General features: G+C 23.8%; 1 protein-coding gene across 2 annotated transcripts; it reads right to left on the bottom strand.

The window, feature by feature from the left end:
- Window positions 1–863: 863 nt before the first annotated feature.
- Window positions 864–14,153, bottom strand: LOC145840282 (GDP-fucose transporter 1-like). Of its 2 annotated transcripts, XR_014370105.1 has the most exons (8): window positions 13,928–14,153; window positions 13,051–13,148; window positions 11,837–12,033; window positions 8,540–8,623; window positions 6,351–6,526; window positions 3,565–3,762; window positions 2,886–3,090; window positions 1,674–1,804 (listed from the first exon to the last, which is right to left on the bottom strand). XR_014370105.1 is itself a non-coding variant. In XM_082947480.1 (7 exons), the coding sequence occupies exons 1-7, from the start codon at window positions 14,129–14,131 to the stop codon at window positions 1,670–1,672; spliced, it is 1,092 nt and encodes a 363-aa protein (XP_082803606.1). In that variant the 5' UTR covers window positions 14,132–14,153; the 3' UTR covers window positions 864–1,669. The 2 variants fall into 2 exon arrangements, 1 of the variants encoding a protein (XP_082803606.1); XM_082947480.1 differs by lacking the exon at window positions 2,886–3,090 and having other exon boundaries at window positions 864–1,804.
- Window positions 14,154–21,469: the final 7,316 nt, after the last annotated feature.

Genomic DNA, 21,469 nt, shown 5'->3' with positions numbered 1-21,469 from the left:
TTTTATCCTTATTCTAAACATTTTTACATGCTATGTACAACACAGTAATTAAATCGCCTGCTATAATTCCTTTACCTCAAAACACAATCTGGCAAAATAAATGCCTTGTGCTCAATTGACGACTGAGGAGGTATATTTCTTAAAAACATGAGGATTAATGCAATAATGACAACGTGCAAGTTGTATTTACTGTATTTTTACATTGATTTTAATAATTAGTAAGTAATTTAAGAATATTACCAACATAACTTAGTTATTTGCTTTAGCTTTTATATGTCTGTCTATTAAAGAACAATACTGTTTACGATTTTTGATAGATAATTAAAACTTTCGAACCAAAAAATGTTAGACAGAGATAGGACATGAGCTAGATATTACTTAAAAAAGATAACACCTAAAAACTGATAACGAGTTTACACTATTGTTCGTGGATTAAAAAGTAGTTAATAAAAATAAATATTTAAGACTTAAATTTAATCGTTTGCTAATAGAGATCCTAGCAAAACAAGTATGTTAGTTTAATAAAGAAAGAGTACTGTGAAAGTTTGTTCATAAAAATCTTAATCTAAACAAATCCTGTCTTGAGTTATTTATCCACTACTTTGTTTTATAAAATTTGGTTAGCCAATAATTAAACAAGAAAAATTCATTCATAGCTTTAACTCCAAGAAAAAGAAAATCATTTGATTCTAAAGAAGTTTCTACAGGAGCTTTTGTTTAAATAGAGGCTATTGGTTTGGTGCTAAGTTTAAACAATGTAAAAATAGTTCATATAAAACTTTTATACAGTTTGTACAAGAACTACATTTAGTTATAATTTAAGAGAATACAAACAAGTTCTTTAAATTTTTTCATTTATATGTATAACGACAAAGTTGTGTACTATATAGTGGTAGCTGCATAAAAATAATTAAAAAGTACAATAACAAATAAGTATTTTACAGGTATAAAACTGTAAGTGGATAAAAGAAAAAAACACTTAGTATAATTTAAAATAATTTGAATTTAAATGAATGCATAGAGAATTTAGGTAATGTGACAAAAAATAACTATGTGAAATAAAGAATAAAATTGATATTACTAACTAAGATACGACTAATATGTACGACATATCATTATACTTTAAAAAAAAGTTTAGTTTTTACAAAAATTGTTACAGACAGAAATGTTTTCTAAAGTTCAAATTTATATTTTTAATCTACTCTTTCTAAACACCTTGTCATTCTTACTTTTTGTCGTATCTGTATAAAAAACTTTTTATTTCACTAAATTATGCATGTAGTGAAAATTATTTGCACAATATTTCACAAAACGCTTTTTTTTTACAGAATCAAAAACAAGTAAACTTTTGCAATATTTATCCGTCTCCATAAACATTTTTTAAATTAGATTAGAACTGATAATGTTAAACATGCTTCCTATGAAAAAATCTTAGAATTTCATCAACAATCTGGTATTTCAGGCATATTTAAAACTATCAAAATTTAATGTACTTTACCATGACAGACTAGAGAGTTAAAAGGTTTTCTATAAAGTTGAACAATAGCGTAATTTCAAAACTTAGAAGTGAAATATATATTCCAAGTTTTTGATTAAAAATGCATTAAATATTAAAATAGCTTATGAAAACTAAACAAATATAAATAAAGCAAAGATAAAAAACAAAATATTAAGCACGTTCTTTAATGCTGTTGTTGGTTTCGTCTTGATGTTGCTTTTTCATGTCATAACTTTTAACAAGAGAGTATGAACAAGTGCCTCCCAAAACCATCAAATTTGCAAACCACCACAACGATGTCTTAATCTGTACAAATTGTTTACTCATACAATTAAGCCTTATATTTTAGTTTGATTTCCGCTTACAAATGTTTCAATTAAAAAATCCGATTTATAAAACATAAATGGCTCATAGACAATTATTAGAATTTAAGAAGGTTTAAAAGTTTACAATTTTCTTTATCTAAAGTTAAATATTTCCAACAGCTAAGTTTGTAAACTTTAAATTTGCAAACAATAGTAAATTGGAACATTTACAAAAAATTTACTTTTTAAATTAGTACAAAGTATTTATAAGCTTATATTTTAAGTACATATTAAACATCCTAAACATCTAATACCTTTCTTACTTTGTAAATTAAACACCATAACATCTATAAAAAGTAAGTAATATTCATAATAACACTTTTGCTAACATGATTGTTGATGTATAATAATGATCTATGATCAAAATTAAAACTGTAATAACAAACTGCTATTTGAAAGAAAAAGTTTAAACAAAATGAATATATTTTTAAAGATTGCCCCTACTATAGTTTTGAGTGGTTTTCTGTGCATCCCTGAAAAAACTGGAATAAACGTAATAAAAAAGCAATTGATTATGGTTTAATTATGGATTATGGTTTAGTTTTAAAATAGTAAATTTAACTCCAGCTGTTAACTTTTTGCTATCAAGTAAAATATATTTTATATTTTTTGCAGAAATGAAATAGTTTTATAAGTTTTTTTTATAGAAAAAAAGCAAGCTAATGACTTATTTTTTAAACTTTTTTGTAGAAATAAATGTATAAACTATGTAAAAATTTCATAATTACAAAAGTTGCACATTTTTTTCAGCAATTCTTTTTACTAAACAAAATAAAATGTGCTACCCCACTGAAAAAAGTCTAGACACGCCACTGTTATATAGCAACTATAACTTGAAGAACTAAGTAAAAAAACTTTGATGATTGAGACTTATAACGTAGTTATAACTTAAGCTAAGTTTAAAGAATTTAAATTAAATTAAAAACACTTTACAAAAAAAAAAAGTATTATAAGTGGTTTACTATTATTTCTAACCCACAATCATTTCTAGCCACACCATATCTAACCCGATTATTTCTAACCCGGTGGTTTACTACTACTGTTACTCCTAACTCTTAGTCGGCAATCACTTCCTTCTGTGGGCTTGGTGGGCGGCGGTTGACGATTGTAGCGATGACTCAAATAAGTCAACCGTGCAAAATTGACTTCGTGGAAAACAGACCCGTACCAATTTTTTTCAGTAGAAAATAGATGACCCGGTCATGGTCCTGAGTCGTGTAGTAGAAACTGAGTACGATTGTTAAGAGTGGTAACTTATGGAGTCAAAGTTTAAACTAAAAACTAACGAATTTTACTTGGCAGGTGGGTAATAAATGATCAGCTGCCATTAAAAGTAAGTTTTCTAAACTATCAAATAATAATTGTTTGTAAGATCATCCTTGCATAATTAAGCTTTTCTTATCATAGTGTAAATTTTAAAAAAGTTCTAGATGCATGATTATTACAAATTTATATTATAATATATATAAGCTAGGAAAAGTAGATTTAGTTCCAATAAAGTGCTAAGTTTTAATTTTCAAAGCACCATATTATTTATATATATATATATATATATACTTAATTGAATATGGCTTATAGTATTAGTAAAACTATATTTATTAAGTAGTCGGTTTCAAAGTATAATTAATTTAAGAAAACTTTTTTCGCAGTTAAACTAAAGGGTAGCATTTTGTTGTATGTTAGATTTATTAAAAAAATAACCTCCGAATTCCACACAACAGCGATAACAGTTTGGAAGCAAGCTTTGGCAACTCCACTGATTGTGTGAGTGACGGGACCCGTGATCTTGATTTGGAGTCCAGCCACGTACCCCATACAGAATCCCATCAGCCCTGCTACGGTCATTGAAGTCCAGAAATACCAGGTAAACAGCTTGTCGAAAGTCATCAGTTCTGTAAGCTGTATGACGTTGTAATGGATTATTGAACTATTTATTTAAAATACTATATAATTCGAGTTGTACGTTAAACTGATCAATAAAACTACATTTACAATTATCTAATTTTTTTGTTGTTATTGAATTTTTTATAAAGAGTTTTTTTATTTCAAATGACTAACAATTTTAAACCAAAACAAAATTAACAAGTCAGCAGAAAAAAAAGGCTAGATGCTGACTCATTTAGCAACAACTAATCATAAAAATACTTTAAAAATCAAAAACAGTTTTTGGCAAGAATATAAAAGTTTAAAGATTATATCTCATTTTTTAAATTTTCTCAAAACTATAAAACTTTTTAAGCAGTACATACCCAATATTTACTAACTAATGTATTATGATATATAAAAAAAAGTTTTAGTAATTTTGACTTATATGTTTTTTGTTATGCTAAATTCATGAAAAGCGTAAAAAGAAGTTAAACAACGTTCTTTATTGAAAAATATACAATAAGGATAATAATAAGAACTCAACCGTGACATCAAGTGTCTGTCTCACACTTGGATAACTATCAGAATACTGTAACAATTCTATTTATCATTAAAAAACTAACTTTTTTGGAAACATGGTATAATAAAAAACATATTTTATTAAATTTATTAACATCTTACAATTTTGATTCTATGTTGATTTATTTTTTCAAATAATGTTAGTAACAATAAGCAGTTTTTAAATGATCATGACAGTCTTCAATTTTGTAAAATTAAGTGTTTTTACTTCAATATATGCTTCGTATTCAAAAATTTCAGTATATTTATACAAAAACATGTTTAATTGACTTATTTAAAATTTAAATATTTATTGTATAAAACATTAGTTAGTTATTCAAAAAATTAAGCGCCTTTTGAATTATTTTTAGCCGTAAAACACCTAGATTTGCCTCTACTTTATCTTTAAAAATAAAGCTGAATATAAAAACTATACAAAACTGCATGCGGTTAATCAATAAATTTTTTACCTACATATTGTGGTTTAAAATCAAAAAAACACATTATGTTAAAATAACTTAGTAGTCTTCATTGGTATAAAACGAAAACAATAATAGTTTAGAACTAACAAAGAACAGCGTGTAAAATAAGATTTTATATACTTTTATTATTATTCAAATGCTTTGTGTAGAATTAAAATTATGAAAAATACTTTGCACCCACGCACAACTTTAGAACTAATTGTAAGGCTTGTTTATTTATGTTAACTCTTTAATTAAATAATATTTTATTGTAGAGAAGACTGAAAACTTTCAAAATTAAATGTTTCTAAAAAACAAAATATAGTAATTTGTGGAAGGTAGATTATAATTAGATTACTAAAACTTTAATAATATTAGAAGTTGTGATTTTAGTTTGGTTGAAAAAACTATTATTTCTTGAACTCAATATTACTTGTATTGTGTTATTGCAATCAAAAAAGGTTTCGTTTGAGTTATAAATTTAAGCAATAAAACTATATTTTTAATTAAGTTAGTGAAAAAGAGTCTCAAAACAATAACGTTTTAACAGTTAATTTTAAATAAGGTTTTAATTTTAACCTAAATCATTTAAATAAATTAACTTTAAGGGTAAAACTAATAATGCAAACCTTCAACACTAACGTTTATATAAAACAATTCAATTATGCGTTTAAAATCTACTTTCAAACAACAAGTTTTAACTCGATGATTTGTGTTCCACATCCTAGCATTGTTTTATTACTTGACAGGAAGTTTGGAAAAAGAAAATGTCATGAAATAAAAAATCAGTTGATAAAAATACAACAAAAAAGACTTGGTTACCATAAGGACAAGTTACTACTTACATCAGGGGGTTCCAAACTCATTTTTGAAGTTTTAAATTAAATAAAAAACAATATCAATATCCCATTTTATTAGTAAAATTACCCATTTACTTTTTACCTGAATAGTTGTTTTTCCAATGATATCCAAAATCGCCCACTTTACGAAACACATTTATTTTATTTCAGTGCTAAAATATATCAAAAAATGAGTATTCCACACTTTGTACTCAAACTACAGTATCAGATTAAATAATATGGAAATCTAATGTTTATTAGTTCAAATATTTATAATTCTATTCTATTATCTGGTAATAGAGTTTCAACTTAAAATTTTACACAGCCATCAGTTGATGTATCGATTAAAAAAAATTAAACATTAGTTTTATTGCCTACAATTTTTGGGCTAAAAAAATAAAGCCTTCTTTTAATTATCAATTTTATATAAGAATATGCTACAAATTTAAAGGAATTATTTGTTAATAAAGGTAAAATTCAGGTTTAAAAAGGGTATGAGGACAAAAATAATGGTGTTGTAAAAAAAACACTGTGTATGTTTTTTTATTATGAAAAGACCTACCAACTTAAAATTCAGATGTTTAATAGTTATTTTCAAAAAGTGCACTTAAAAAAATGCATCGTTGAAAAACACAACATTTACCTTATTTTGAAAAACTCTTGTTGAATTAGATGGTACTTTTTAATTAATATTAATCGATTAGGCTTAATACTGTTCTACCATAATAGTAACGAACTAAACTATTTAAATAAAAACACAAACCTCCCAAATAAAAATCATTGGTAGAAAAATGACACAAGCATTAATGTTGTTATAATAAGCCATCTTCAATACGCTATCTCCCATTGCTGGCAAGACCTTTTTAATGTAAATTGCATTTAATGCAACCAACGCAGACGCTATAACTCCGTAGACCACCCCAATTATTGACATATCTCCTGTTATATTTCAAAAAATTAAGCAAACAAATATAGAAATCTAAATAATAAAGAATAAGACATTTATTTATATTACTTATCGAAAACATAACATATACATTACTCAATATAAACATGACGTTTAGTACGCTTAACTCAACGTTGTTTAAGTATTATACAGCAGTTACTTTTTTTAACCTTTAAGTAAGTATATAATCGCTTAAACAATATATAAATTACACTGATATTAACAACTGAATATATTTCGCGCTATTATCCTCATCAATGTCTGTTTGATTAAATAAAGATGTGTTTTTGTAATAAAATTTTATAGAGTATTTTATTATTATAAAGTTAATATTTGATTGTTTTACTTGTTATGTAACTGTTGAGAAGAATAATACTGCTGTTTTTTAAGCACTTTAAAATACTAAGAAATATTTTCTTATTTATCATTTTACACATTTAAAGTAACAAAAAATATCTTAAAGTTTTCTAAATTTATAATATCAAGTAACAAGTATCAAATAAATATTTTTTCAGAATATAACACATTCATTTTTATTGAAATTTCTTAAGAAAGTCATAAATATTTTCAAAGCTAATCTATGGTAAATACGCTTTTTTTACACAACATCACATAGTTGTTACATTTGTTCCACAAGTTTTTATTAAAATTCTTAGTCAAACTGAATCTAAATCATGAGCTTTAATATCTGGTTTTAACTAATAACAATTCTAATAACTGAGAATACTACACAACTTAAACACACTTGTAGTGTAAAATAAAAATTGCAAATACTTAACTATTGTTAGCCGCGTGGTGAAAAGTTATATAATATCTGAACTAAATAAACTGATCAAAAATTTAGTGATATAAACTAAACTAGCTAAAACACTTAAATTAATTCCAATAAAAGTAATTTGTAGAAGTACAAAATTTATAAATATAAAGAGCTTATGAAAAGTAATATTAAAAAACACTTTAAAATTGCCAAACTCTACCTAGTTTTAAAATATATTCCTAAAAAAACTTAAGCTGATTTAGTTAGCCAAAGTAACATGATAAGTAGCAAAATTGTTGACTTCTTTCATATTTTTTAATTACTAATATTTACAAGTTTATCTTAATATTCAATTGAAAGCTAGTTTTCTCATAAAAACTTTTTATAAACTTATACCGTTTGCCCCGTACAATTTATAACTGTAATGCTTTATAATTCAATACAAACTTTGAAAAAAACTTTTTACTTTTTAAAGCTATTTTCAAAAACATATGGTGTACGAAGAGATAACCGAAAGTTTTTTCGTCAACCAGGTCCTTAGACCAAACTTTATGAGCGCTTTTTTTATCGTTCAATAAACAGCATACATATAACATACTTTCTTTTAGAATTAATTTTATCTAAAGTAGTAAAAAACAAATAGTTTGAAAGACTTTATTAAAACTAAAACATTTATATTTCTAATACATTGATAGTTGATTAAGTATTAGTCTTAAAAGCTCTAGTGTAGTAAAAATAGTTAATTTTTTAAAATTATCAAGTTTATACAAAAAGTATATATTAATACAAAACTATACTCAACCAAACTTAACTACATTTTGAAACTAATAAAATTAGCTTGAAATATACTACAAACAATTTTATTTAACACGGATATTTTTAAATCATATGAACAACATGAGATTAATGTAGAGTTTACACAAAATGCTTAAAAAAAATTATTTATATCAATCAAATACTAATATGAAAAAAATACTTTTCACATAGTGTAATAAATATACATGTATAATTATAAGGTAACACACTATGTGCACTATAATATACTTGTGTAAATTTTAATTTCTTTAAAATATACTACATTTTACTTATTTTGTATGAAATTTTACAAAAATATTGCTATAGTATTATTGAAGTCATTTAAACTTTCTTCTTTTTATAAACTTAAAATAAAACACTTAAACAGTTTTTAACTTAAATATTAAAAACTAAAGTTTAAAAGGTATCAAAACTAATTATAAATTTTACAAACCTAATGCTTCTTGCTTCACTCCAAGCAAAAACCCTCCAAGAACAATTGAACAGCAAGCAACTGCTCTCATTGTTGTTGTTTTATCTGTTAAAAATTTTTATTTATACACTTTAGTTCTACTATCTATAAAAATTCAGTGCAACTAAGCATCTAAGGAAAATATGTAGTAAGATAAAAGTATGTTTTACTGCTTTTAATTAATATAGCTTAACTATTTTATACATTGAGTGAACAGTAAAAACAAATACGATTTGGTTCTTTTATGTAGACTAGTGAGAAAAGCATAAAACTAATTCAGAAAGTAAAATAAATTGCAATTAATTGAAATTAAAAACTTATAAATAGCTGAACAAAACATAGTCGTTGTTCTAATTTAATACTATGTCTTAATTCAAGTCACAAAAATTATTTTAAACAGTATTCAATTTCGTTTTCCGCAAATAAAAATAAAAATTTATAAAAAATATAAACAAAACAACACAAAGATCTGAAATAAGTTAATCATAAGGAAAACTACATCAAATTTGAAACTGTGCTGTGTAAAAAAGTGTTAAAAAGTGCAAGGAATGCAGAACATGTGCAAAACAGGAAAAAATGAGGACTAAATAATTAATAAAATACTAGTCCCAGTTGCAAGTTAAGAAACCAAATTCTTAACAAATTATGGATAATATACAAACAGAAATTAACAAAGAACAAATGATTTTTTTTATCTTTGAACAAGTAAAAAAAACTCCTTAAATAGTTCAAATGTTGCACTTTTAGTAGCTTTATGCTGTGTTTTCTCAACAAGTTCATGACTTATTTATTAATTGCAAACGGAAGATAGACAAAATGATCGAAAAAAAATATTAAAGTGGAAATGACAACAACTTTATAAGATGTTTAACTACAGCCATAGAAGTTTGTATAGAAAAAAAAAGCATAAACATTAAATATAAATTTAACTCATCAACTCTTTATGAATACTAATAAGTAAAAAACTAATCACGTGTTGTATTTTTGCCAAGTTTTATGCTTTTTTTTCCAAAATTACTTATCTTAAGACCTCTTAAGTTTGTCAAGTATGAATAGTGTTTATTTTTTGGCTTCGGTCAGTTTTAAAAGTTCGTTGTCCTTTATTAAACGATCTACTTAATTAGTTAAAATAAAATAGTTACAACATCAACTTCAGTCTATGGGTCATATACTGTTCACCACGCAGAAAGATATGACATGTGCATGGTTGCCACTGATCAAGCTGAGAAAAATTTCCTGACTTTTCCTGACTTTTTCCTGACTTTTTACCAAAATTTTCCTGACTTTTCTAAATCAAACTCTTAAATTAAACTTATTCTAAAATACATATTCTAACACTTGAAACTATATAAAGTTTTCAATCTAATTTTAATACAGGTTAAATACAACAGTTTTTTTGCTGAATTCCATCATCGAACTTCCAGTACATCACTTAAACCATCTGTGTATGATTGATGTTTGTAATAAACAGCTCTATCAGCAAAATACTTGTATTATTACCTCATAAACACAGCTTGTCTGAAAAAAGACACAATTTTTTAGCATATATGTATCTAGATAAACAAACGACATAGAAGGAACTTTTACAATTAAAACCTTGAATAAATAACAAACGTTCACAACTAAAATCTTAAAACAATAAAAAACACAATTTTTTTAGAATTTCCTAGCATAAATGTATCTAAATAAACAAAACGACATATAAGGAACTTTTACAATTAAAACCTTAAATCAATAAGGAACTTTCACAACTCAAACCTTAAAACAATAATGAACTTTAACAGTTAAAACATTAAAACAATAAAGAACTTAATCAAATACTGTTTTTTTAAATGATGTACTAAAATTTATTTTCTCCGTTTTTTTATTAGCACTTCAACCTCTTCGTCTATTAAAATTTAATGGTTTCCTTCATCTGAACTGCATTCCGCTTCATTTTGTTTGCAGTAAAATCATTTGCCTCATTTTATTTAAATCGCACTCATCTGCTGCACCTACACTTGTTAAAGAGAATCTTTTCTCTAAATCAAGCCACAACTTGTGGGCTTCATTTCTTTTATTTTGGCACTTATTTATTTTTACTTTCATTTATAAAATATTTCCTCTTATCATTTAGTATAAAATTTGTAACAAATAAATATACCCTTATTTACTTTAAAAACTTAAGTTACTCTACAAAAAATACAAATAATAAGTAAACTTAATCTTGGCATATACCTCTCTTATAACCTTTTTTTATAAATTTAAACAACTTTGAAAAAATTGTAAAGAGGTAAAGTATACACTTGTTACATAATATACTATACTAACTGCTTAGTTATAAAGAACTCAATAATTTACTTAAACAAAAAACACTTTGATTCTAAAATTATGCTAGATAAACATTGTGCATAATCACAGTTTCACTATAAAAGTGTCCTTGCTACAGATCATCAATACTAAAAAGCTTACAAAATCTGCTTGTTCAAGTAGGGTACTTGTTCAATATGTTAGTAGAAAATTTTTGCAGTTTTGTAAAGGATATTATACTAATTCATACCAGATGAAGGCATTGGAAATATAATTAAATGTTTTTGTAAATTTATAGGAAAGTTTTGCAATTTTTTTCTGACTTTAAAGGACTTTTAATTAATTTTTACCATTTGAAGGCTTTGGAAAACAAAAAATTTTGTAAATTTAAACTGACAAAATCTGACTTTTTTTTTTTTTAAACAAATTTCCTGACTTTTCCTGACTTTTTTTCAAAACCCCCCATTTTTTACTGACTTTTCCTGACTTTTGTCATTTTTTTAAATTTTTCCTGACTTTTCCTGATTTCCTGACTTTTCCTGACCGAGTGGCAACCCTGCATGTGACAACACTTTAGTTATAACAATGTATTTCAAAAATAACTAGTATTAATTTTTTACTATATAATAAAATATTAATTGAATTCAAAGAAATTGTGAGTAATTAATAATTTAAATATTCAGAATAGATTACAAAACTTTGTTTCAAAACATTTTTACCTCACAAAAGGCCCCTTAATCCTACCTGAAAAAGTATTAATAAATAAACCTATAAATTAAACATAGAACTAATGTTTTTTAAATAATTTGGCTTACATGATGGTTTATACATTTTGATGGATATCATAGTGTGATGTTAACTAAGACTAAACTAAACATGATTTAGTTAACTACAAATAAAAATACTTTAATTACATCACTTATAAACCGTTCAAACTCATTTAAAGCTAAAGTTAATAAATAGGATGATATAAGCTCCAAAAATACTTACTTAAAATGAAGTAGGTGAAAACAAGGCTAAAAATTGTTACAAGTGATCTAGATACAGTGTAGAATGCCACTCCAACTTCTCTCAAACATAAATTGTTAAATGTTATCATTCCAACAAATACAAAACTGAGCTTCATTGCTTCACGAGACAATTTCATGTCAAATTTAGTAGATGGAAATGTTACTAAATTTGGGTTACTATAAAATAAAATAAGTTAATAGTAAAAGTAAGCTCATTTTAGTATAAAAATATAATATAATAGTATAATTAGTTTGTATTTTAAAAGAACAAAAAACACCAATAAATAACAAAAATAACAACAAAATAAAACTAAAAACAAGAACAAACAAGGCAAAACAAAACATAAGTTAACTTATACAGAAGATATTTTTAAAGATCAGCTAACTAAAATTATTCAGTTTCATTTGAAACATCATAATGTGTTTTTTTGTGATTCTTAAAAAAAAAACTGTTTGCTTTGTATTGTTCTGATAAAACGCTAAAGCGTAGAAACTTTAGTTAACAATAAGAACATTAGTTGTTTCTTTGTATTATTAATAATAGTACAACTTAGTTTACTACTCTTACTAGAACTGTATCTTTTTTTAATTAAAGTGTTTTTCTAATTTATGTACATTTATGATGTATTTTAAATTAGGCATTTTAATATTATACAAAATACTATAAAGTTGTTAAAAGCATGATGAATAAGTATCCAAACATTATTTCGTTATAAAATAAACTTTTATTGTTATTATTCAAAACTTTATGACTTCAATTATTCAAGTAAGACCTTAATCATAAACGTTTTACTAAATTAATAAACTCTAACTTATTTAATTATTATTCTATCACCTTAGAAAAGTTAAAACTTTATTTCTTATGTAAAAAACAACTACTTTAAATTTGCATGATTGTTGCCATACTTTGAAACAAGTAAATTAGTCTGAGTCAACAAAAACAAAATTGAATTTTTTTATACTAGTCTAATGTTATGCTTAAAACATATTTTGTCTCATATAGTACATAAGTCGGCAGGTCTAAAGAACTATTTTAATATTTCTAAAACTAACTAATTTTAACCAGATTTGAAAAACAATTTTAGTGAATAAAATATTTAAAAAAAGATCAAACAAATATACTATTACAAACATGTTAATAGTAAAAAACTTTAAAATAAGTATTTATAAACCAAAAAAAATATTGAAACTAACGATCTTGATATGAAATCACAAGCAATACTCAGTACAACTGTAACTACACATTGATACCAAGTCACAAACAAGGGAGCATTAAGATTTAAAGATTCACTCTGTTATTTTTGTAAAAGTCAGTACATTACATAAGGAGCTTATTTTGTTTTGATTGTAGTCTTTTAAATTTCTTAAATATGTTTAAAATAAAAGTTTTTTAATTAATACATTTCTTACAAATATTAAATATTACAAAAAAAACAATGCTTTATATGTTTATTTAGACAATTTTGAGTGAAATAATTGAAAAAACATGACTTAAAATAAAAACAAACTAACAGTAAATGTTAACTATATTTTTAATTAATTGGGTTTTAAAAAAAATTCTTAGTAAATATTAATTTAAACTTTGAACATATAATTGTAAGCAACTATCAACTTTAAATCTTGTGTTCCATTTAACTCATTATATTTTTATTTAAACTAAAAAATTCCTCAAACTTTCTAAATATTTTATTACTTTAAGTTTTACTAAGAGAAAATCCATCTCTTTAAGGTAAAAATTTTTACAAAAAAGTACACTGTACTATGCCTTAGAAATAAAGTTTGGATAATTACATTTTCCTAATTAAATGTATCATTGTTACTACACATTATCATCAAGAAAAAGTACAGTTTATATAATACTTAAAAAAAACTTTAAAAAAAGTTTACTGCTTTAAGTTTTTATGAAGCTTTTTTAATTCAAAGAATTAATATGAGTGAATTTTTATCCAAGCAACTAAAAAGTTAAATTTCAATTTTTTAAAGAGGTGCTAAATACTTAATATTAATTAACAAAATGTTAGCTTATAATTTACTGTAATGTTTAAATATACAAAATTAATTACACACAAACCTTTAAAAGGAATTTATTAAGAAAGACCATACATATGCTAACAGTCCAATATAGTGAAACAGCACCAACTACTTTCAAGTATTTAGCAGCTAATGAAGTGTTTGTCTTTGCCATGGTGTCTTTTTTTGGTGAAATTAAAGGTATATTATCAGCATTACTTCCAATTGTGTCTTCCTTATTATCTGTCATTATTCTTCTTGTCATAAAAGCTTTGTATTATTAACAACCAGATCTGCACATTTATCAGCTTGTTAATGTAAAACTGATAAAAGCCAAATTTGTACAAGAACCATAAGTCTAAGATAAGTTCAAACAAAATAGATTTTATGTAATAAACAAATTTACAAATTAATCAGACGGTATTATCTAACATCTAAAAAATAGTTTTCATAAAAAATTAAAGTTCCTCAGTTTTTAATGTCATTAAGTTATGATTAAGTTTTTTATTTAATTTGGAAACATAAAAAAATTGTAGAAAAATAAACGGAATTTATGTACAATAACAATATATACTTAATAATATTTCTTTCTGTTATAAGTAATTGTAGATTAAAAACATTTGTTCAATTAAATTATTAAAAAATTTAATTAATTAATCTTTTATATGTAATTAAGTTTTGAGACTCTCTAATCTAAACTATGTATTTTTAGTCTGTGCTTGCAGACAAATGGAAAGTATTATGTTAATCATACTTGTCAGTAAGTATTTAAAACTTATATGAAATTTAATTGGTATTTTCATAAAAGTATATGACTCTATTTTTTAATCAGGGTTGCCAAATGTTTTTGGAAAATTTTCACCAGGTTTTCAAAACTTCCTCAAGGTTTTTAAAACAGGGTTGCTACTTTACCAGGAAAAACCTTGAACTTGACAATTTAGGCAAAAAAAAAAACCTGGAGTTTGAAAAATTATAAAAAAAAAACCTGGAAAAACCTTGAATTTCGAACAAAATCACTAAAAAACCTGAAATTTTAACAACTTTCACATGTTTAGTAGTAAAATTTCGATTTGACTCAAAAAATCTACCATATAAATAAAAAGTTTTTGTCATCATCAATTTTTTTTTATTAAAAAACATATTTAAAGTAGCTTTTTAGTATTTTTTCAATATTTTAATACTATTTAACACAGTTTCTTCCCTTTAACTTAGCTGTAAACTAAAAATAGACCTAAAAATGTGTACTTTAAAAAACCTGGAAGAAATTTGGAAAATCAGGAAATTTTTTTGAAATAACAAGTGGCAACCTTGTTAAAAGTACACATTTTTAGGTCTATTTTTAGCTTAAACATAAGTTAAAGGTAAATAACTGTTTTAAATGGTATAAAAACATTGAAAACATACTGTAAAGCTACTTTAAATATGTTTTTTAATAAAAAAAAAAAGGATGATAAAAAATTTTATTATCTATATGATACATTTTTGTGTCAAATCGAAATTTTATTGCTTAACATGTAAGAATTGTTTAAATTTCCAGGCTTTTTAGCCTAAATTGTCAAATTCCAGGTTTTAAATTTTTTTGGCAACCCTGCTTTAAATCTATTTTCAATAAAAAAAAATATAATGACTAGAATTTTTATTTTTTATCTATATCATAGATTTTTTGAGTTAAGTCGAAATTTTACTACTTTAATGTTAAAATTGTTAAAAATTAAAGTTTTCTAGGTTTTTTAGCCTAAATTGTCAAATTCAAGGTTTTTTGGCAACTCTGTTTAATGTTGTCTTTTTTACACTTTTGAAAATAAAATTTAAACTTCTTAAGGCTTGATTACTGTACAAATTTTGATAACTTTATTAAACATTGCAACATAACCTATTTTTTTAACAATTAATAATTATACTTAAGTCAGTTTAAGATTTACAACTACTGTTTAATATAAGAATTTCTACTTTTATGGTTTTGTAAAGTCAAAAATCATAAAATGAATGTTTTGTCTACACATATACTTTTTTTTTTTGTAAAAAACTAAACGATTGTAATTTTTATTAGACATGAAAAGAAAATGTACTAAAATAATAAAAAAGTTCTACTTATACAAAATAAAATAATATTTAACACTTTTATTTTAAATAAAAACATTTATAAAAAAGTTTTATATTTATTTGAGACTTTTATATAAAAAAAAATATTTATTTACTGAAAAAAACATTGTTAGTCTCCATAAGTTATAGCAAATCTGTTCTTTATAAATATAACAACACATATGAAACAAATATTCTCTTCTTATTAAACTAGCATATATAATTTAAATACGGAGTAATATTATTGATGATCCAAAAAAAGAAAAATTGTATTGTACTAAGGTTCTGATTAATTTAAATTATTTTTTTTTAATGAGGGTTTAAATGTATATATTTCAATAAAAAATAAATACCTAATAACATCATATGAATAACATAGGAATTATTAATGTCACTAATAACATATTTAACAAAACAGTTAAATTGTTCATTTGTTCTTTTCAAAGCTTTTATAGATATAGATTTTTTTTTCATAAAAAAATTTAAAAATGTAAAAAATATAACATTTCTTAGCAAAAACATGTAATCTATTTTTTGGTAAAAACGAATTATTTAAAACTATTTTATTAATTTTTAAGCAAGTTATTTTCAAAGATTTTATCGATTTTGCATAAAAATTTTACATCAAAAAACTCGATTAAATCTGTGACACCTTACAAAACTCTTATCAAATAATTCTACAATACTTAACGCATAACAGACTATGATGCTTAAAAAATCTTGCTTTGTAGTTGTTCAAGTTTTTCTACATTACTGCCTTCAGGCTAATTTATACACATTAAAAATTAGTAATTTTTAAATTTGTTAGCAAGATCTTATAAAATAATATACGCTAATCAAACGTACAAAGCCGAAATAAATAAAATTACTGTAATGCTTTGTTTTGTTTGATACAAAAGTTAAAAAACCAACAATTAAAATAATAGTTTTTTAGTGGTTGTTTTTAAGAACAGGTTTTCAATTAAATAAACTCTTTTTTGTTCAAAACAAATAAAAGTTCAATTTAATATAATTAAAATATTTTTTTTAATTTACATATATTCATCATTACTACTAGTACAAAAAGTAAAGAGTGAAATTAATGTATTGTATTCTATATTCGTTTTAAGTCTATAAAACCTATAAAGTTACGAAGTATTTATAAGGTTTTAAACAATATAAACATAAAAAAAAAAATTTTTACAGTATAAAATCAAAATGTAAAAAAAATAATTCATTTACTAAACTTTTTTTCAAATCATTTTTAGAAATCAAACAAAAGGTTAGCTAGTTTTTTTAACTTTAGAAACTGTATTGTTTAGGCTTAAATTTTAAATTTTGTGTAAACGTTGAAAGAAAATATCATAGTTAATTATGTTAGTTAGTTTTAAAGTATATGGTTCTGACAAAAAATTGGCATTGCCATTAGAAATCCAAATCAAATATTTAGTTTCAAGCAATGATATTAGATTTAAATTAAACTAATAACTTCTCGAATATTTGCTTTGCAAAGAACTTAAACTTCAAAGCTCTATAGTAGTTTAAAGTAATAAAATATTTTTTTTTTGAAGATTAACTATTGTAAATGATTACAAATTGTAAATGTATAAAAAACTTTACGAATAAAAATTATTTCTATATAGTATTATTTCTTTACTAACTCACTTAATCAGAAGTTTTTTACAATACAATATTTTTTCCTACTATACACAAACCGTCAGTTATAATTCTGCTGAAAAATTAAATAAACATAAAGGAAGAATTTTAGTCTTAACATAAGTTTACGATCATTTATTGAAAAAAAAAATTATATTATAAAATAAATGAATAATAGAAAAAACTTTATAACTATAAAAGTGCGTAGAACTATTATTACATTAAAATTACGAGTAATTAAAGATTATAAAATCTTTAAAATGTTTCAGTCTTGGAACTATTTAAATCAGAACAAAACTAGAAATGTTAAATCCTTACCAATAAAAAAAAACAGATAAAAACTTAATTTTAAGCCTAGTTTCAGGCTTGTAAAACATAATTTTATAAACAGTAAAACGATTATTTTAGTACATATAATTTATTCAAACATACTTCCAAACTAATGTATCAGACAAAAACACAAACAATCAATACAAGCAATTGAACTTGAGTAAAAAAAGGGTTAGTCTTTATATGGGTATCCTAGTTGCAGCAAAAAGTATAATAGTTGTATAACTTTATATCGACGTGATGTATTTTTTAAATTTTTTTTTGTAAAATTTCTAACATATAATTTTAAATCTTTTAGTATATATTTTTTTATAAAATTTTTCAATTTCTTAAAACTTTACATAAATAAAAATGACTTTAAAAACTTGTTTAGACTGATTTAGATATTAAATTTTAAAAGGGAACTCATAAGATGACTAAACACAGCTTTAAAACTTTTTATGGGTATTCTTTTGATAATGATCTTAATATCTAATTTCAAACTTTTATATTAGTTCTATAACTTAAAAAAAACTTGTTTAAACTGTTTTAGATGTTAAATTTTAAAAGGTTACTCATGAAAAAACTAAACTAAATAAAAGTTTTCGAACATCTAAGTTGATTTTACTATGAATAAAAATTTCTTAGCAACCTTTTAACCAATAAAAAATAATGAAAATGACGAAAATATTTAAAAACAAAAAAGAGTACAACAAAATGTAGACTTAAAAAAAATTGTGTTTTTAACTAAAAAGGTGTTTTTTAAACATACTAATTCTACTTATATAAATCTAATTTTAAAACTTTTGCTTTTTGTTTGTTATATTAAGAGTTGCTTTAATACGTTTTCTTCTACCAGATTTAGCAGCAGTTTTCTGCAAACTTGATGGTATTTCCACTACTATAAACATTAATCAGAAACTATTTTCAATTAAGTCTTTAGAATGGTTTTTTTATACTGCATCTTTAAATGATTAAAATTGGTGGTAAAATAAACAATCTTCAAGAAGATAGTCACTTTGACTACTAATAGAAAATTCTAAATTGTCATACTGAAACTTTATGACAGATTTTATTGAAAAATTCTTAAATTACTGTTCAAAATATAGATTTAATCGTTTGCTAACAAAAGATCCGAGTGAAACAAGTTCACTTGAATATAAATAAAAACAAATTACACAGTAATCTTCCTTTATTGTACCAATATATGTTTCTGTGTGTTAACGAATTAACACACTTCAACTGGGTTCTGTAAAAAAAAATACTGTAATGTAAGAATAGAAACAGAATAATGTAGGTGTATACATGTTTTCAATAAAATTACAACAAAATAGTTTCTATAGATTTTACAGGTTAATAATTGATAATAGGTAAAATACGTAATATTAAATCCGACTGTCATAAAACTATATAATGTTTGTAATTATTAAGTCTAAATTAAGTAAAGTAAACTAAAATACACAACAAAACAACAAATCATAATATAAACACACCACTTACTTTAATGGAAAGGATAACTGATTCAAATTTTACATAAATAAATTTTAATAAATTCATAAATATTGGTTTTTTCTCAGCCTACATAGTTTTTTATCACATGGTTCATGACTCAGACTGGTTTGTTGTTAGTGGATTGATCAGTTTACGTTCCCACATTGGTTTGGAAACAAATTTGAATATTTCTTCTACAACATTATAAACATATCTTGCCGTGCTATCATCCATTGTCAGTTTTAATTTATCTTGTTTTGTATCAGCAAACTTAAATAAGTTTTGTGAGAACATTAAACTTTTAAGTTTGCGTTTTAAAGCAATTTTATTTGAATAAGCTATTTCATATTTTCTTAAGTTGAAAACTATGTTTTTTCAATCTTGATGCTGCATCTTAGTTTGGAACTCTCAGGAAAACAACTGTAGAAAGAGTTTATCATGGCTTGTTCTCCATCTGTTATAAAAGACACTTTAGAAAATTAAAGGATCCATACATAGAACATATTTTAAATATAAGAAAAGAGAATAAGTGGTTGTAGTCTTCTTCCTTTGCAAATTTGTATAAAAACCAAGTTAAAGAAGTGTTAAAACTAATTTTTACTTTTTTTAAGATAATGGATGATAGTTCCTTATCCTTTGAAAGGCTGTTCTCCTTTATATTGGAAAAGGGCTCTCTTGAATTCTTTACAAAAAATTTCTATTACTAACCTGGTATAATTTTTATCTAGCACCTGTTTTAAGCTACAACAGATAATTTTTATTAAATTACACTTTTTAGATTGAACAGCCAATTTTATAAATTCTCGAAAAATCTTTTTTGTGCCTTTCTAAAGAACGCATATTTCTGTAGAATATTCAACTCATATCACTCTTTAGGTAATAGGTGATAACATAGTTTTTACTTTTGTGATCCCACTGACTGCAATCATCATAAAACTTTAGACTTTTGTCGCATTATGAACTAATGTAATTTACCATTTCTACTACAAGTTGAATGTTGTTTTCCAAAAATTTTCGCTAAAAACCACTTACTGCCTTACAATTTTTTAACATAAAATAAACATATTTTTTCTTGTAAAAACTATTATAAGGCAAAACATACAAATTGTAATCAGAACTATCAGTTTTCCTACTATTTCTTAACTTATTTCCTTCATCATGTTTAAAATTAGTTTTTGACTACTACCACTACTACTTAAATTGTTCGTTATTTCATAAGTCAATTCAGTTTAAAGATCTTAACTTTTTTTTTTTCTTTTTCACAACTATTATCTTCTACAAAGACATTCTTTATGTCAAAAACTTCAGTTCTTTTTTTATTACTTAAAATTTCCTCCTAAGAAACAAATATACTTGATAAAATAATTTTACGAAATAGATAATTATTCAAACTAGAAAATTTAGTAGGGTATTTAGAAAAATTAAACAGAAAAAGCTTGATTAGTGTTTATGTTATAACAAAAGTGCACACTTTATTTTTAGTAATTCATACTTAATTAGTCAAGTGAAGCTACTCTAATTCACAAACAGATTTTTATAAGTCAGTTATTTTTGAAATTTAATTTTAATTAATTTAAATAAAAATTGTATTACAATATTACAGTCAAAATTCTGATATTTGCAGTTTATTCTGATTTAACTTAAAATACTTAACTACCTGAAAGTGGCAACCTTTCTTCAACTTTAAATATACAACACAAAGTGTGAATTAAAAACATACTTTTTTTTTTTTTTAAAGTTTCTTACTTAGTTTTTAAGTTTTTTTTTAACAAACTATTAGCACAAATGTTATTTTTTAAATACATTAGATAGATTGTAAGAATCACATGACCTACTTTGAATTTATTTTACTATCTAGCTTTTAGCTATAACTTTTGTTCATTACGTTAAAAGCCAAAAAAATACTTTTTGAAAATATAAAAAACTGATGAAGTATAATTTAATAACCTTTAGTGTCTTAAAACTTTTGAGATATTAAATCTATTACCACTTGAAACTTTTGACAACATTAGTAAAACATTATAAATATTTAAAATAAAATATAACACACTTTAAAAGGCCTAGCCAAAACTTTTTGAACATTGTA

Source organism: Thalia democratica, chromosome 7 (genome assembly GCF_965202585.1).
Source record: "Thalia democratica chromosome 7, ktThaDemo2.hap1.1, whole genome shotgun sequence".
NCBI classification, from domain to species: domain Eukaryota; kingdom Metazoa; phylum Chordata; class Thaliacea; order Salpida; family Salpidae; genus Thalia; species Thalia democratica.
The sequence above is the reverse complement of the archived record's forward strand: the minus strand, read 5'-3'. Positions and strand labels throughout refer to the sequence as shown.

Coding starts and splice junctions, on each gene's coding strand:
- LOC145840282 (XM_082947480.1), bottom strand. CDS start 14,131: ATGACAAGAAGAATAATGACAGATAATAAGGAAGACACAATTGGAAGT. Junction 13,149..13,927: donor TTAATAAATTCCTTTTAAAG/GTTTGTGTGTAA, acceptor CAAAAATAACAG/AGTGAATCTTTAAATCTTAA. Junction 6,527..8,539: donor AGTGAAGCAAGAAGCATTAG/GTTTGTAAAATT, acceptor GAAATATAACAG/GAGATATGTCAATAATTGGG.